This window comes from Bemisia tabaci, chromosome 6 (assembly GCF_918797505.1).
Source record: "Bemisia tabaci chromosome 6, PGI_BMITA_v3".
Lineage (NCBI taxonomy): Eukaryota > Metazoa > Arthropoda > Insecta > Hemiptera > Aleyrodidae > Bemisia > Bemisia tabaci.
In genome coordinates this window covers 50,970,500-50,988,743 of record NC_092798.1, presented here as the reverse complement: position 1 = coordinate 50,988,743, position 18,244 = coordinate 50,970,500, and the positions used below count along the sequence as shown (strand labels likewise).

Genomic DNA, 18,244 nt, shown 5'->3' with positions numbered 1-18,244 from the left:
TGCAAAATGAAGTCCAGTAGGCCTATCTTGTAACTGACGATTTTACTGGACGAGGGAAGTTTGCAATTTTGTTTACACTTTACAGCGTCATTACAGTGCTTCTGTGCAGAAGTCGAGAAAACTTTGAACATCAGCTTGAGCATTTTATACTATCAAATGCAACAAAGCCTCTTTCTCATTTGTGGTGAAATTGTCACTTAGGCGATATCGTTTTTTTAACTTAACTCTGTTGCTTAAAAATCTAGTCAAATTTGTGATTACCAATTGTTTATCTTGAGTGAATGGTTTTTTTTCGTTGTTCTTTTTTTTTTCATGCATATTGGTCATAACACTTTATTTTTTGGTGATTATGAAGCTATGTCTTTCTTTTTCAGGACCTGGAAATGTTGAAACAACGCGTGAAAGAGTTAGAAGCAATGCCTAATGAAGAACGAGGAAGTATCGAAGGTGAAGCTGTAGATAGCTCCGATAAAGATGCCGAAGGCGCCAATCAAAAAATGAATAAACTGAGTCTTAGCGAGACTAGTAATGCAAATCCTACGGATCAAGCCCCTAATCAAAATAATTCCATCATCATCAAGTCTGAAGAGGTGGCAAGGCTGGTAAATTAATCTAAAAGTTGAGTCATTTTTTTTTTATCAAAGTAAGTCTGTGTTATTCTCGATTGTCTAACTATTAAGTTTTCTAAAGTGTATAGATATTTAACCTTTTAATATGTTCTCGGCTGCAACTTTTTGGCTTTTATTTCATTTGTAGCCATGGAATGCACAAGGGGCTGTTCACAAATTACGCCACTTTAAAATGTGAGGTTTTAGTTCTCCTCTTTGTCATGCATCTATTCAGCATGTCTGCACCCCCTGAAATATTACGATACATTGCATTGTGTGACGCAATAGTCGTATTTTGTTTGGTGTAACAATCGTCACTGTTTTGCAAAAGTTCGGAACATTTCTATTTTGTTTGAGGGTTACCAAAAGTTAGGGGTGGGGCTTATTTAATTGAGAAAATTTTTTTGTACAATTTGGAGACGCTGTCATAGCATTTTGATGCGCAACAATCAGAACAAGCTCTGAGCAGGTTCCAGAATTGGTTACGGAGTTTCTAACCTCACTCTGCTCTGTTCTCTCATTGGTTGCTCCTTGATCAAGAAAAAGTAACACAAATAACAGTTTTTTTGGAAACAAGTTCCAACTGTCACCTCAAACAAAATACCACTATGCTAAAAATCAGCATTTTTTGTGGATATTATTACCAGATATTTGTCCAAAAAATAAGTGCTATGAACGAATACTGACAAGGCTTCACACAGTGTCAACTCCTCTGTCACATCACCATCATGCTGAAACCAGGATCTCACTCTTTCCGTACTGATTGATGTAATTTATGAATGATCCCTAAAAACACGAGCATCTGAATGCTTGATGTAGGGGCAAGAGCTTAAACCAGCACCTGCTGGTTAAAAACCTAATTAATTTGGCAAAATTTGTATAGATTGTATGCACTTAGCAGCTCTGGTGTCACAAATAAATTGATCAAGGGTACGTTGGTTGCTAATAATAGAAGTTTTTAGAATCATAAAGAACCATTCGGTCATTACTGATTTAACTAGCGTGGCAGAAAACGTATTAATTATGGCCGCAGCTAAAATCAAGGGAAATAATTTGTACAAGACTATGCTTCTTAGAAGTAGTGTGTTTTCCTCAATACTAATCTAGGTGTAAGTCCTAGGAAAATTGATCTTTAATTTCCATATGACTGTCATTGTACTTTTTTATTTTTTCCTTGGGGGGGGGGAGGGGGAGAAGTCCTGGTCAATTCTCGACTATTGCTGTTACGGAAACTGTACAGCAAGGAAAAAATCGAGAAACACTTCTTTCTGATTTTATAAACTATTACTGTATTACTGTATAACCATGTTCTGTAATTTTTAGCGATGGATATTTTTCATTTGTGGGGATGTAATTTTTTATAAGATTTCAACCGAAAATATGTACCGTTTTTATGCCTTCTAAATTATTTTTGAAAGACTTGTACTCTCGTTGTCCTTGAAGATCTTCGTTTTGATGAGCATGCTTTGTTTCAAACAAAAATCTCTTCAAACGCTTCTTCTTATCACAGTTTTTTTGTTATTAAAACATTGATTGACTTATGTACCATAACAATGAAGCAGTGGAGCTTGTAAAGCATTTTCATACAAATTTCCTTCAAAAAATCTCCTAACCTAATTATGTTTTCAGGTGTGTATAATAGAAAGAGCTTTGTAATAATATTTTATATTAATGAAAAGAGATTATAAAAAATGTGTTAGTAGATGCACATTTTCATTGCGCACTCAAATGCTATGTACATGGCTAAGTTATTATCTACAACCGAAAAAGTCTAAAAGTTTATCTTTTCAAAATTATTCTCATCAGTCGATGATGCTCTCATTCACACTGTTTATGACTTACAATCGATGAAGCCAGGGTCAAAGAAACCATTGTTTCACACCAGCAGTATAGATATCGCCATTCTGTTTTTTAGAGAGTTTTATTCTTGCCAATATTTTACAGAATTAGTTGGTGTTTGGATTAATGCCATTAGATACTTTTAAAAGATCTGTAAGTTAGTATCAACCATTGAAACGTGAATGCATCACACATTGATGGCTGAAGATGGAAGCCATGCGCCCTGGTATAGCATAACGCGGTTTTCTTGGAATACTCCAATTATTTGTTAGGAAACTGACCGTATTTTAACAAGAGAATTTACTGTGAGAGTTTTGGGAAAATAAACAAGTGCGTATTTAGACTTGTGAGTTGTGACGTTTGCAAGATCAATTTCTCTCCTTTGTTTGAATAATACTTTGCAAAAGTTGGACGCAATGAAGTGCCTTTTTTTCTTCAAAAAACGGTACAGGAAAGGAAATTACAAGACATTGCAATCACGTTTTCTGAGTTTAGCCATCCGTGAGCAACTGATCAATTTAAATAAATTTGATAATGAATTCAATCTCTTTTAATACTTGCAGTGAATGCATAGTATATTTTTTTCGACACTTTGCTGATACAAATGCAAGAAACAGAATAGACAAAGTCGTGCCACAGTTGCCCCTTTTGGCATATTTTTATTTTTAAGTTTTATTTATTTATTTTTTTCTCTCTCAGTTTCTCTTCTTAATTTTAACATGTATGACTGCAATTTTCAATGCGCATCTAAACCTCTGGATCTCTGTTGTTTAACTTCAGTTTTACGTAATTTATTCTTGTATTTATTTTTTACTCTCAAGGAGAGGTTACAGCAGGACTGTCCAAGATTTTTGAACTAAGATTGGAGTTGAAGCAAGAGGATATAACATACTGCAGGGTTTTTCTTTTTAGAATTTCCCAAGGCCCCTTGAAAATCCCTTCTATTGAGTTGTGAGCTTTCAATTTGAACATATTAAGCTTATCTATGTTTATTTTATACAGCAAGGGGGGCGCTGAAAACAGCGAGGCTCTCTATGCCCTGTTGTTCTAAGCCCAACTCGATGGAAAATGGGGTAATACTGTTTTGACTTTAATTTTTCAACTTTTTTTCTTTCTTTTTGAAAGCCTTTGACTCTAGTGAAAATTTCTTGTCTTTCATAATATTTCAGTCGTTTAACAATTTATCTTTAAGAATTATTCAAAATCTAAACTTTACTAGGTATTATTTTCTACTAGTTAATCTCTCTTCATCTTTTTAGCGATTGGGCTCTTCAGTCTTAGATCTCGTCAAGATAGAGTTATAGTCAGGATCTTGTCAAAACACTACAATTTAGTTGGATTTATTGATGGGGAAAAGATAAATCGGTAAGAATCAACTGCCAAAAGTGAAATAATCAGCAAATTTGTCCTTTATGAAAACGAGAAAATCGCCGGAAGTTTAAGCAGATAGAATAGTTTTTGTTTTCCAATTCCCTGCAATCTCTTGTTGCTTTAACCCCTCTAAATTCAGCTTTTATTAATGTTTTATAATTTTTTGATGATGTTTAAAACATCCGTAAGAAGCAAATCTTGTATGCTTATAATATCTGAACATGTACAGTAATGCAAAATCAACATAACTAGTCTGTGTCCTTATTAACTTAACGCTAGGTTCATATCTTTCTCCAATTGTGTGAAACTCAAGCCGTTCCCAAGCTTAAGAGTTATATTGCAGCTTTAGTTCTCTAGAACTATATTCAGTTCTCTTTTAAGGTTAAAATTAAAAGCAAATTAACCTTTAAAGTTGTTTTTATCGGTTATAAATTTTTTTCATTTCTGTTGAAAATATGTGAATTTTTTAAAGGTTTATGTTTGTTCACAGAGCTTAGAAGCATCTAATGCTAAAAATCAAGAAGGTTGTTGACATATACGTGTATAAATATGTGTACATAATCTTTGTTAGGTTGGAACTAGTGTATATCACCAATATTCAGCTTTGTTCTCAATTATTTTTGGTAGTTGAACTGCTGTGACATATTTGCCACACTTTATAAATCCTTTTATTTTTTTCTCACAGCATTAAGGAGTCTAATTTGGAAGCAAATATATACATACTCATGTGAACTCTGTATGAGTCGGGTATTTTTTCTCATTTCTATCAATAATTGCTGAGTATTAGCTGCCCTCAAACTCTTCTTGATAATTGCTGTTTAATTTTAAGAAATCAGGAATTTCAGAGTTTGGTTTTTAAAAATCTCTCGAAGAAAATTTCCACGCAGTCACAGGAGGTATGATATGATCTAATTCTTTTTCTTGTCCTTTTTTTTGTACTATCGTCAATACCTTGTGATTTCATTGTCTTGATTTCCATGACTTGTTTCACATACCATGACAAGTAAGTTAAGAATTGATGAGTTACAGAAAAAAAATTTTATTTATCAAGGTGTAGAAAATTCAAATTTTTTAATGGTTTGAGAGGGGTGCAGGCATTTTTTAGCCTTCCCTCTTTCCTGATTGGCCTTCTTATTTAAACAACTTCTTACTCCTCAAAATGTTGAGAGTAATGACTATCTTTTTTTTTTCTTCGCCATTTTGCGAACCTTTTAAGGTTTTCACACTTATATGGACTGGCACTCGCCAACCTTTTTTCAAAATCCCTTTTCACTAACTTTCAATTTTTGAGCGCAAATAGTCAAATTGGATCATAACCTGTGACTGCAAGTTTGTTGTTTAACAGTTTATAGATAACTATTTATCAGAAAAAATCGCTGTTCTACGGTCACATCTCTGTTTCTGTTTAACTAGGGCCGTAGCTTCAGCTTTCTACTATATTCCATCCAATTTATCCCGATGAAAAACTGCTGTTCTCTCAATGACTCTTGTTTTTGTAAGATAAGCATCTCACTCATATGCATAATTCTCTGAAAATAAATATGCTTTTTTTTCTCTGATATCCAAAGAATTATTTTTGAGTAACTGTGTCAAAGCTTCATTTTGCATTAAGTACCTTTGTCTGGTAGTCTTACTAGGATTTTTAATAGCTGCATTCTAGCATTTTAAATTTTCATTGATTGGGTACTTAGTTTTGAGAACTGAAGATTCTAGATGAAAAAAAACACATTATTAATATAAAAAAGAATGTAATCACAATAAGATTCAACAATGATAAAATATTTTCATAGTAAGTATGACAGTGGTGACTTACTGCCCCCCATTCAAAAAGCACATGCTACATGTTCCAAAAATATTTCAATAATTACTTAGTGCAAAGGAGTCGATGAAGTGAAAGGTTCCACTCTAAAAAGCAAGAAAAAAACTGGAGACCTCAATATAATTTTTATGTTTCTGGCCAAGAGAGTTAAAATTGAAATTCATGTGCAGTTTGTCTAAAAAGACAGAGTCCCACGGTCCCACTAAAAGAATAAAAATATAAAATATTGTCTTCATAGAAATGTACACAAAAAAGGAATTACACCAATGATACACAAGAATTTTCGACGGTTGCGGCTTCCGCGCTACAAAATAAAAGAAATAAAAAAACAAAGAAAAAGTAAGGCTTTGTTTTGTAAACCTCTGCCAAGCTTGTTTGGCAAAACTAATGAATTTGAATCAACCGACAAGTTTTACCTCAGTTGACCAAAGTTCCATGGAATCAAATCGTTAGGTTGAGGATCTTATCGAAGTATGTCTATCTAGTAAAAACCTAATCCTTGATAACTAAGAGGCTCGGAGGACAAGTCGCATAAGTGCAGTTTCTGCTACTACAAGAAATACTTCTTCAAATTTTAAAAATTACATGAAGCCTCTTGGCGAAAAGAAAGTTTAAATTCAATTTTTCATGCTTAAAAATTGGATTTTCATGGTGATTTTTTTACAGAATATATTTTACTACTAGTTTTAGTTGAAATCATTAATATCTCAATTATTTAAAAAAACTGCACTTGTGCACCTGAGATTTTGCAGGATGCATGCAAAAGTTTTTCAATAATAATAAGAGCTTAAAAATAAAAGAAAATAGCTCAGAGCGAAAAATGAAGGACGAGAATGACAGAAAAACTTCTAAGCTGAAAAAATATCCGAGACTGAGATCTGTCTGGTATTTTTTGATAAACTGAATTTTTTACTTTCAAGATTATAATATGATAAAGTTTTTGAGGTTTTAACAAGTAGGCTGTAAACATTTATTATAACTACCTAATTCCTAAAAATGCACACATTAAGAGTTACTTTTCAATGTGTATTAACAAATAGAGGGAAAAAATCCTTATATTTGTTAACAATTGATGATGATAGGTTGTGGTCGATATATTGAACTTACTCACACAACCTCAGCCCGTTTGCTATTTGATAGGTATCTGTCACTGATGTGTGTTCCATTGACCCAGTTTTAAACCTTGCCTCTTAATTAAAAAACCAAATTAGAGACATGATCGTCTCAAATTAAAAATGCAACCTTGGAGATAATTATTTAATCGTGTCATGAAACGCTTTAATTAACATGTTACAGAAAAACGAATTCTTTTCATTTCAAAGCCATTACTCATTTTTAGCAGTAAAACCAGATACATAATTTATTTTCATTTATAGGTGCTGAATAAAATTATGAATAATTATCTAAAGATTAAAATTGAATCTACTGATATTAAGCGGAACTTGTTACTGATAGTTTTAACTGTGTGAGAGAGCGTTTAGAGGGAAAAAAGATTCAAACCGAATTCAATTCTGTTCTTAATTATGAGTCAGAAAGTTTGTCCAGTGCAATGCAAGAAAAGAATGCTTGCTTGTATCATTCCAAAATTATCTCCACAAATACTGCATACCGACAATGAAACTACCAGACCATTTACCTCGGTTTGTGACATCGCAGACTTCCAGTCATACTATATTTTTTAAAGGAGAACTGCTCAACGTCAACTCTTGAGAAGTTTCGTGATTTTCCTTTTCTAAACGAAGAAAGCTCTGCGAAAACTTCCAGGAAAGATATTGATTTGTTCTCTGGTCATGGTCTGGTAGTTTCACCGACGTTATAGTTAATATTTTGAAGGGGATGCTTGGTAGTGTCCTTCGATGATGTTTGTGGAAAAAAAACGAGTGACCCTTATCATTTTGGAAACGACAAATCAATATAAAATAAATGAGCAACCGTAATGAACATCTGCAATGTGGCGAATGTGAAAAACAATTTTAGCATTACAGTAACAAAAAGATTTAAAGATTCAAGTTGGGTTGTAGCTTTTTCCTGTATATCTTTTGGTATCCACGATTTGATTTCTCTGATGATTGCACTTGAGGAGAATAAATTGGCACTGATTTCTGTTAGATATGAAACTGAGATTTGGCAAAAATTCATTCTCAGAAACATTCTAAAACTAGGTATTTTTTACAACAAGAGGAGCGCAACTCACTTGCTCGCTTATTCGTAGGATATAACTTACACAGCCATAAAATTTAGGAGATTCTTTCAAACACAAGCTTGATGGACCTTCTATTCCAGAAGTACACTCCATTTGTGTAAGGAGAAGAAAAAATTGCTTCAGAATTTATTTCTCTTGCCGTTTGACAAGAGTACAAAATGAAGCATTTTAAAATTGCGTATTCTTGTATAATCCTGCAATCATTTTCCCAGCGTTGAGTAGCATATCTCGTCTGGATACTCCGGTATAAACATAGTGCCATTCATTTGGACTGACCTGAAATTTTTGATGAAAAAATTATTGGTAAATAAAGAGAGATGCGAAAATTTCTAGAAAAAGTTAGTTACTAGAAACTGGCTAATGAGACAAAAAATAAAGATAAGTAAGAATGAAAGATCATGATGGAATTCTGATCCATTAACATTCTTTCTTGTAGAAGAGAATATTAATGATTCTTTACAGTGGTGAAATAAAGACGAGGAAGAAAAAATGGAGAGTAAATGGGTAGTGAGTATATAATCATTAACATCATGACTCTCATTTGATGTTTGTTGTTCTTTCTATTCGGCTGATGAGGTTGCTCCAACGACCCAATGACTGCATGTATTGTGAGTAGATCTATGAAAAGGGACCTTATCTTCTAAGAGGAAATTTTCCATAACTTTTTGCAAAAATTTGAACTACATTTTCCTACAACCTACAAATTTTGATCTTGGAACTTCAGGGATGTTATCTTCTTCGATTTTCAAAATTCAAAGGGAAAACTTGTGCCAAAATTTCCGGATTTTCTTCCTTCATGCATCAGCAAAAAGTTGAGGAAAATTTTCTTCCGAACGATGAGGTCCCTTTTCATGGAATTCACCACATTTGTCTTTTTTCAGGTCAGTTGGCCGCAGCATCACAATGCTCTCTTAACATCAGAGAACCTAAAATCATAGTGGAAATTATTCATTTTCCATTGCCTCCTTACCTGCAAGTTATTTGCCATCAAACTGCCGATAGTAACAGCAAACCCTGTAGACAGGTGTTCGTAGTCTTGCGGAGTGTCATCTTTAGCCACACTGACGATATCCAGAGGCAAGGGTGTGAATTCTGTGTAAGTTTCTAAATTTATACCTTTGTCCAGCTCGTTCAACATCACAAGTCCCACATCAAACCATCTGTGATGATACAAGTTAAAAACATCGGTTTAAAAGTTACAATTAGCTTATGAAAAAGAATTAGTGATGAAGATCTCTGAAAAGGTAGAGTTAAAAAGGATTTTTCCCATTTTTGGCGGATGAACTTTACCAAGATTACTTGAAAATCACTTGTAGAGTACATGGAAAAAAATTGAATGTTAATTTAGCATGTATACTGTTAAGCAAATGTGCGACAAGTATCAAATGTTGATTTTACAATAAAAAATAATGCTAACTCAACATTGTATTTGTTCATTCAACCGTAGACGTAATTAACCTAGCATTTTTTCAATTGAGAAATCAGGATTTATACTTATCGCACATTTCTTTAACATTATAAATGCTAAAGCAACACTCAATTTTTTTCCGTGTACAGTTATAGTTATTCGGATATCGCATGTAGAAAACTGTTTTGATATGAGAGAAGATGAAAAATTCATTAATTGAATCAATTTTACTCATCCGAAATCAATTGATGACAGACGTAACACTTACTTTCCAGGTGTAACTTCCACGATGAAATTCTCAATCGCTACCACTGGGCCATGAAAGCTTTCTTCTTTGCGGATTTTTTCGATACGAGAGCAAACAGCTTTGCTCGCAGCTTCAAAACCAACTGGTTGTGAGGCCACCCCTTCAGGCTGAGATGAAACACCCCTGAAGGAAAAACAGAGTTAAAACATATCTTTTTGCATCAAAGATAACATCAAAGCTAAGCTCAGAAACAGGATTATCTTAATTGGCAGCTTCGCAGATTTCTAGTCATTACATTTATTGTTCGGAAAACTACTCGGCACAACTTATTGAAAGTTTCCATGCTATTTTTTCTTTTGTAGTTGAAGAATATTCTTTAAAAAGAAAATTTTAATAATGAAGCTGACACATTCCCCTTTGAACCAAAGAAATCGGAGAGAAAATTCTGAAATGACGCAATCAAGATACTGTGACACATCCCTCTCCTAGTGCAGCAAGAGGACAAGGATCGAGGAGTGGAAGTGAACTGAGTGCGTACGCTGCTATGATTCAATCACAGGCAGAGACGAGACGCATAAGTTGGTAGCAGTGCGTCGTAAAAGCCTTAAAATTCATTTTCTGTTCTGTCAGGCTTTGCCAATCAATGTCAAGTTTTTTTGTTGATCATTTTTTTTTTGTATTCGTTCATATATATTTGGCTATTTTATCTTAAATTATTTTTTACTGTACCAAATTTTTTTATTTGTGTTTTTCTAAGCATATACGAGGAGCATTCGTAAAGTTAGTATATGTATATATATATATATATATATTTTTTCTTCGAAACTAATGAAGATAAATTAAATCGGTAAAAATTGTTTTTACCGCCATACTCTCAGCTTTTCAAAAAGCCTTCGTTTCTTAAATTTGGTTCACCGGTTCGCGAGTGACGTCATTTTTCTCCCGCCCATCTCTCGTCACTGCGTGTCCAAAATATTCGAGCGTGGTGGTGGCGGTGCTCCTCAGAGGAGTACATGTTTTCACCGTAAAGAAGGTTGTAACACAGATAATTGGTTAAATAAACTTTCAGGCTTTGAATTGTCTTACCTTACTTTTCGACATAATCTCCACCCAGTTGAACACATTTCTGATACCGTGTTAGCAGTTTGCGGATTCCATCTCCAAAAAATTGCGCATCCTGCAGTCTTTGGAACCATTTTTTTACAGCTTCTTGCAACTCTGCGTCGGTAGAGAAATTTGGCCACCCAAGCTCTTCTTTAACGCAAGAAAAAGATGAAAGTCGCTTGGAGGAAGGTCAGGTGAGTATGGTGGATGAGGGAAAAGGTCCCATTTGAATGAGGCGAACAAGTCTTGAGTCACATGAGCCACATGAGGTTGTCTTGAAATAACAAAACTTGACGAGACAAAAGACCGGGCCGTTTTCGCCTGATCGCTGACTCAATTTTCCAAATTTCCAAAATATTCGAGTGCGGCGGAGCTCCTCAGACGAGTACATGCTACGGTGTTTTGGGACGCTCAAGGAATATTACTGATCTATTTCTTGGAGAGCGGAAAAACGATGAATGCTGCAAGATATTGTGAAGTTTTGAAAAAAATTGAGTCAGCGATCAGGCGAAAACGGCCCGGTCTTTTGTCTCGTCAAGTTTTGTTATTTCAAGACAACCTCATGTGGCTCATGTGACTCAAGACTTGTTCGCCTCATTCAAATGGGACCTTTTCCCTCATCCACCATACTCACCTGACCTTCCTCCAAGCGACTTTCATCTTTTTCTTGCGTTAAAGAAGAGCTTGGGTGGCCAAATTTCTCTACCGACGCAGAGTTGCAAGAAGCTGTAAAAAAATGGTTCCAAAGACTGCAGGATGCGCAATTTTTTGGAGATGGAATCCGCAAACTGCTAACACGGTATCAGAAATGTGTTCAACTGGGTGGAGATTATGTCGAAAAGTAAGGTAAGACAATTCAAAGCCTGAAAGTTTATTTAACCAATTATCTGTGTTACAACCTTCTTTACGGTGAAAACATGTACTCCTCTGAGGAGCACCGCCACCACCACGCTCGAATATTTTGGACACGCAGTGACGAGAGATGGGCGCGGGAAAAATGACGTCACTCGCGGACCGGTGAACCAAATTTAAAAAACGAAGACTTTTTGAAAAGCTGAGAGTATGGCGGTAAAAACAATTTTTACCGATTTAATTTACCTTCATTAGTTTTGGAGAAAATAAGGATATATACTTACTTTACGAATGCCCCTCGTATTTAGACTTGCCATGTTTGTATGCTGCTCAAGTTTCTTTTTTGAAATGAGAAGCAGTTTCAGTTTAAATTAAATTTAACATAATAAAATTTACACTCAAATTTTTGACGTAAATAACTTTCTATCCGTAAATCTATCTATTCATCTATCTATCTTAGGGCCGTTTATGGTGTGGTATATTACATCAAATTTTGCTCAAGCTTTTCCTTAAACACTGATTTTTTTTTCTATTCAAATTAGAATACATTTTTGAAGTTTTGATAGACTTTTTAGTTTTGATTTCCCCTTGTTCTAGTATTTACTGAGCATTTGAGTAAGATCTAATACATGATGTAATGTAGATAATTACCTGACATTGACCTTTCCAACAATATTTTGAAAAGCCTCTCGAATTGGAGATATTTTTACTTCCTTGTCTGATGCTACAACAATTTCCAGTTCATTTCCAGGCGCAAGTGCTGTCAAGGAAATTAAGGGGTTGAAAACAACACAATAAAAGATTTAAAGAAAAGCTACAAATGGCAAGAAGCTGTATCATCTACATCAGTATAAAAATTTTATATGAGCAAAAACATTTGTTCTTCGACTGAGTAGCCTTGAATGGAGTATTGCTGGATTTTGCAACTTATTTTCACGCATGTTTTTTTTGTTTCTGTTCAAAATCCAACCTGGTTTCCTCAGACTTTACTACGGATGGATACTTCCCTATTGTTTTTGAGAAAAAAAGTTATCTTCAGTGTTTATCACAAAATTCTGTAACAACAGTTCTTTAAAATCTGTAAAGATTTTTACTTTGCAAAAAAATCCTGAGCTAATTGCTTTCCGACCTAAATAAGAGTGTACACAGGGGCCAAAGAGGAGTGAGGAGAGATTTCATTTGACCGCAGGATAAAATTCTGCCTGTGCTGTATAAATATAATGAGGGAAAAATATTTTGTAAGACACATTGACTGCGAAACTGCAAGAACGTATACCTCTGTTTGGAACATTACAGATTTCCTATCATACTTTATTTTTAAGATTGATAAATACTCAATGCCATTTCCTTGAAACTATGCTAATTTTTATCATGAATACGAAGAACATTTTGAGAAAATTTTCAGCAATAGTGTTTGTTCTCTTATGAAAAAATAAAACTAGAGTGGAGATTTTGAGATACTACAAGTGAGAAACGCATTCCTGCAGTTTCACTATCGACAAGCTCCATGACCTGTAAAACTACAATACGATGGCTGTAGTAAAAAAAAAAGCATGAGCATCTCAGATTGCAAGGTTGTAAGCCCTACTCACTTTTTTTTTAAGAAAAAAAGATTATTAACCAAGAGTTTCTGTTAAAATTTTCTCCGAATTTCCTTCACTTAATATAAAAACCATTCTGAAAATTGTGAGAAAAAATTTAAATTAGTTATCCTCGACGAAAATACATCATGATTGGATATTGGACGAATTGAGGAACTTTTTCACGTATTTTTTTCACAGTGTATTTTTCACATTTAGCCATCAATTACTGGACGTCTGGTTAGCGAGTTAAAATTTAATCATAAAACCTTACTTCGACTCTTTCCTTGTAAAAAACATTTGGATGAAAATTTACCTATTAACGACAAATACTTCCCCTTATCTCCACTGACCGCAGGCAATCATCAGAGACAAAAGGCGAGCCATGATTGGTGCTCAGGAAAATGCATACAAACTCAGACCTTGACTGTAGGACCCATCGTCTCTTCATTAAACTTAAGAATACTCACACAAGAATTCTTTCATTTGAGGATCAAGAGTTGTTATGACCGAATCGACAGAAGTTTTGGCCTTCTCTGCAACTTTGGACAGTAAAGTTCCTCCTTTACTGCTTACGGTATCTTTCATCCAACCAAAAAGATTTGATGCATTTGTTGAGAAGTTATCAGCTGAATTGGCATCTTCATCAACATTAGGACCTTCTTGGGCTACTGGACTTCCTTCAGTTTTACTCGGTGGGAACACAGGACTGGAAAAAAGGATGAACATTTGAATTTTACAAATTGAGTTTGAAATTTTGGAGGGGTAGGTACGGGTCAAAAACAGTGCCAATTGCCATGTTGAATACTTACAGAGACCATGGAATTGACTTCTTTAAAGGTGATTCGTCAAGCTCAAGTGACGTGGTCCAACTGGCATGCGATATGTCGCATCAATTAGGTCAAAAATCTCAGCAACTTTTGTATTTTTAGCAAAAAAAAGGACGATAGCCCCTGCGCGTGAGCCTAAAGAATCAATCTAAACCCAAAGATCGGCAAAATTCAGAGAAATGAAAGCAGAATAGCGTTAGGAAAAAAATCTTGCATTCAATTCAGCTATCGATGTCTGTATCAAATACAAGGTTTTTTTCCTAACACTATTCTGCTTTCATTTCTCTGATTTTGCCGATTTTTGGGTTTACAATAATTTCATAGGCTTATGCGCAGGGGCTATCATCCTTTTTTTTGCTAAAAATTCAAAATCTGCCGAGATTTTTGACCTAATTTATGCGATATAGCGCATGCCAGTTCGACCATGTGCTTTGAGCTTGACAAATCACCTCAAGGTGACTAATTTACTTCAAATTTTTGTTCTATCATCATCTCTATACTGTATATAGTATTCAAAATATTTAAGAAAAAACACAATGCATGATGGTGAACTTACTTGAAACTTGATTGATGAAACATCTGCGGTTGAGAAACGACTGGGGTAACCGGGACAAAACTGGGCAAGGCTGATGGAGGAGGAACATTCGACAATAATGGACTTTTGGACACATTCGGTGTATTGCTGGGTTTACCTGAACAACCAAAAAGTAAAATTTTGCAATTGGAGTGTTTAATTTATAAGAAGACGCAGGAGAAAAGACAAAATTGACAGTCCCATATTTTTACTCCACTGAAGGTATTCTGAAGGGTGATTTTACAGGGTGTCTAGTTTTTTTCCATTTCAGGAAATCCTGATTTTTCCTAATTTTTGACTGCTAAATCCTGATTTCATGATCTTTCCAAATCCTGATTTTTTGCAGAGAAAACTTAAAAAGCAGAACTCCAGAAGAAAAAGCTTGATAAAAAAATCAGATTGGACGAGGCGACTTTCCTTAAATCCTGATTTTACGACCGATTTTTCCTCAAATCCTGATGAAATCGGGGTTAAATCTTAATTGACCTTAAATCCTGATAGAATCGGGAAAATCCTAATGCTAGATACCCTGTTTTATCTTTACAGAGTCCTTGCCAGATGAGTTTATGTACTTTTAGACTGCAACAGAAGATCTGTCTTCTTGGTTCTTGCATTTACTTTCAATGCTAAACTCATGTCACATAATCTTCTGTCACGGTCTAAAAGTGCATAAACTTCTATCGCGTCAACTCTGACAGCTGTTGGCCTCCTGTGATGTAGTGGTTGTAGCGCTGGCTCTATAATTAGGAGGTCCTGGGTTCGATTCTCGGCTAGGCAACCCGAGTTTGATGGTCTCAAATAACGGTTGCCTTGGGCTGGTACATGATAGGGATGGAGGGGGCGGGGCTCTAAGTGGAAGCACAAGATTACCACTTGTGTGGTATTTAAAGCAGTAAAAATAAAAAAAAGAATTCTAAAACCATCTTGTGTGATGTTCTTCCTTCTGTGGAGTTCTTCACGGATAATTAGAAGTCTTTAAAATTATTACTGTCAGGTTATGATACTGCGAAGAGTTTACATGAGTAGCTACTATGTTACACATTTCCTGGCGATGAAAATTTCTAAGTCTCATGCTTTGCGATTGCTAATGCACATCTCGAAGTGCTGAGAACTGAAAATTTGTGTGCTCCTTTCAGCTAGAGCACACCTACTTAAATTCCTGTATTGATCGTCATTCAGTTAAAAGTTCTTGAATCAACTTCAACATACTTCAAATTCATACTCAGTACAGGTAAAGTGAAGTGCAAAATAATTATAATCACCAGGACTACCAGGAGCTGACTTGTCAATAAACTCAAAACCAGCCTCACCACTTGATGATTCCTCTTGCATGATGACAACACTTGAAACTGCACAACGAGGAAGCTAAATTAAATTATTGTATTTTCTGGAAAACTGGTGAACTAGATGATTAAAACACTTTCAAATTGAAGGAGTACATGGCAAAATTCCGAGGAAAATTTTACATTTTGGGAGCGTAACAGTTTCTCACACGAAATTACGAACAGCTGTGCGTAGAACTGGGGAGATGAGGGAGATGAAGTGTGAAGTGTCAAAATAACCACGACAAAATTATCACAGAATTCTGTAATCAGCAACAATCAAAATGGCTGAGTATAACGAATTGTTAGACGACAATAGTATTGAAATTAAAACTCAAAGTATTGAAAGAACTTTACTTCCTTTGGTGAAACAAGTAAGTGCAATGTTTTGATTAGATTTCTGAGATAGAAAATGAGTTTTAGTGATAAAAGGTTTCCCAATCGTGATAAGAAATTGAGCAACAAGAGGCTTCCCCAGACACTCCCATTCGTATTTTTAGCATGATTTGCCTCACCTCCGTAGGGATTTTAGGAAATACAGATTTCAACGAAATTTGCTAAAAAGTTATGCGAAGCAACTGAATTTTAATATAATGTCCTTTTTACGTAATTCATTTGCTGTTATCATGTTGTTTGTTATGATGATGAGTGACGAGTGAGGTTAGGACGTTTATTTTTGTTTCGGCATCGAAAATCGACTTATTCGATATATTGCAATATTCGACTTTCGATCCTATCGTGATTCGATACCAGAATGGTGCGCATTTCAAAATATTTATATTGATTGATAAGTGCGCACGCTTGCGTGCAAGAAGAGGATTTCCTATCACTGTCCAGTCGGTAGTCCCTAAGATCCCATATTTTTAAGTCTTCCTCCTATAATACTAGTGTCCGTTTTGTATGATTTTTATTCTATTCAACAATCTCACTCGTGCTTAGAACAATTAGTCTCGGCAATCAATGGCAATCATGTTATCAGAAAGATACAATAATGTAAGTATATGCACAGCGCAACCTAGCTCAGCTTTTGCTCAATGTCTCCATTTTTGAAAAATATCTAATCAACCTATTCAAATTATCAAATGTCAGGCTTTTGTCTTTCTCAATCCCATCGCTGTCCTTTTTTTGCGTCACTTTTCAATCCTCTTTTTGTGGGCTGTTGCCCGTAGGATACCTCATTACATGCTCTTGTTCCTGAATCCCTACCTCAAATTCAAAACTCATACCAATATTTCATGCAGAACTGTCGCAACTGATTTGTGATTTCACTTCAAATAAAATACTACTGAATACCGAGCTTCATCAAGTTTGCGGATGAACAATCCCTTCACTAGAATGATAATCTGTAGGTTTAGACAAAGTCGATTTTTGCAAATCATTTTTTTTTATGTGCCATTACTGTTATGAGTTTAGTACCATGAATGTACTCTTGCTTTTTTTAAGAAGCATCAAGAAAACTATTTATGGTCCATTTGCCTCTTTTGTCCAATTGAAGCAACACTGAAAAAAAGGGGGAAAAAAGAACGAAAGAAAGAAAAAAAAGCTTTGCACCCCAGGTAACTTGCATGCATTTTCAGAACTTTGTCTACAATAATTTGGATGCAACTTTTTTTCCAGATTTCAACACTAATCAATCATCGAGAGCGCGGTTATTGCTCTGAACGATCAATTCGAGCAGTAGCGCGAGTAGGACAAGCTGTGAATTTAGCTGTTGAAAGATTTGTGACTGTAGGAGAAACTATAGCAGATGATAATCCGGAGATCAAGACTGATATGTACCAAGCCTGCAAAGAAGCAAGAGCTGCAGGTATGATTTTGTTTCTGCATAAAGGATGTTTATAATTCAAAATCAGTGTTTGACTTCAAGTGAATCCAGGGTAAATAGTTCCTTGTATTGCTATTGCTTTATAACTTACACTTTGGTATGATGAATTGAATCAGGTTTTTTTGAAAAATCAAATGGGCGACTTGACAAGGTTTGAACGCGAAGAAAATGTCACATGTTTCCTCTTTCAAATCTTACGTACCTAGAGTTTGATTGACGCAACCGAATTCTGAATGTGATATTCCTAAGTATTTTCAACACTGATCAAATGGAAGTTGGATCATACAGACGGTGTCATTTATATTTCTGCTATTTGACCAATGTTAATTGTAAACAGCTATATCTTGTTCAGGAGGTGATTTTCAGACTCCCTGTTGTGTGCTTCGTTTTCTGCGTGGAATTCCACAAAAGAAACATGCAGTGGGTGACCTCCTCTAGTGGCGCACTGACAAAATCAAAATCTAAGTCTCAAGTGTACAAACCAAGACAGAAAATATCTTTATAAGGAGCATCAATAAAGAAAAATTATAGGATTGTTGAAATGGCACAGTTGTTCAAGTTATTTATGCATTCCTCTTGTGAAGTATATGTCGCAGGCGTTTAGTCAGATCAGGCATTTTATCAAATGCTCAGGGAGATAGTCAAATTGTGTAAATTGAGCT

General features: G+C 35.0%; 3 protein-coding genes across 7 annotated transcripts in view; 2 read left to right on the top strand and 1 right to left on the bottom strand.

Moving 5' to 3' along the window:
* Positions 1–7,320, top strand: part of LOC109034741 (SH3 domain-binding protein 5 homolog) — an 18,545-nt gene extending 11,225 nt beyond the window's left edge. The window contains exon 8 of the mRNA XM_019048038.2: positions 375–7,320. Coding sequence (XP_018903583.2) covers positions 375–611 — 237 coding nt within the window. The 3' untranslated portion in view covers positions 612–7,320. The remainder of the gene's footprint in view (positions 1–374) is intronic.
* LOC109034742 (protein PRRC1) lies at positions 5,547–16,031 on the bottom strand. 2 transcript variants are annotated; one of them, XM_019048039.2, is made up of 7 exons: positions 15,698–16,031; positions 14,418–14,553; positions 13,502–13,740; positions 12,103–12,211; positions 9,517–9,678; positions 8,811–9,000; positions 5,547–8,116 (listed from the first exon to the last, which is right to left on the bottom strand). In XM_019048039.2, the coding sequence occupies exons 1-7, from the start codon at positions 15,765–15,767 to the stop codon at positions 8,009–8,011; spliced, it is 1,014 nt and encodes a 337-aa protein (XP_018903584.2). In that variant the 5' UTR covers positions 15,768–16,031; the 3' UTR covers positions 5,547–8,008. The 2 variants fall into 2 exon arrangements, with proteins under 2 accessions (XP_018903584.2, XP_018903585.2); XM_019048040.2 differs by having other exon boundaries at positions 15,746–16,031.
* Positions 15,996–18,244, top strand: part of alpha-Catr (alpha-catenin related) — a 21,926-nt gene continuing 19,677 nt past the window's right edge. For 3 of the 4 annotated variants that reach the window (XM_019048033.2, XM_019048034.2, XM_019048035.2), the window contains exons 1-2: positions 15,996–16,131; positions 17,375–17,564. In XM_019048033.2, the coding sequence (XP_018903578.1) occupies positions 16,042–16,131; positions 17,375–17,564 (280 nt within the window). In that variant the 5' untranslated portion in view covers positions 15,996–16,041. Of the gene's footprint in view, positions 16,132–16,465; positions 16,751–17,374; positions 17,565–18,244 lie in introns of those variants that run through there. The other variant, XM_019048036.2, reaches the window with a different exon arrangement.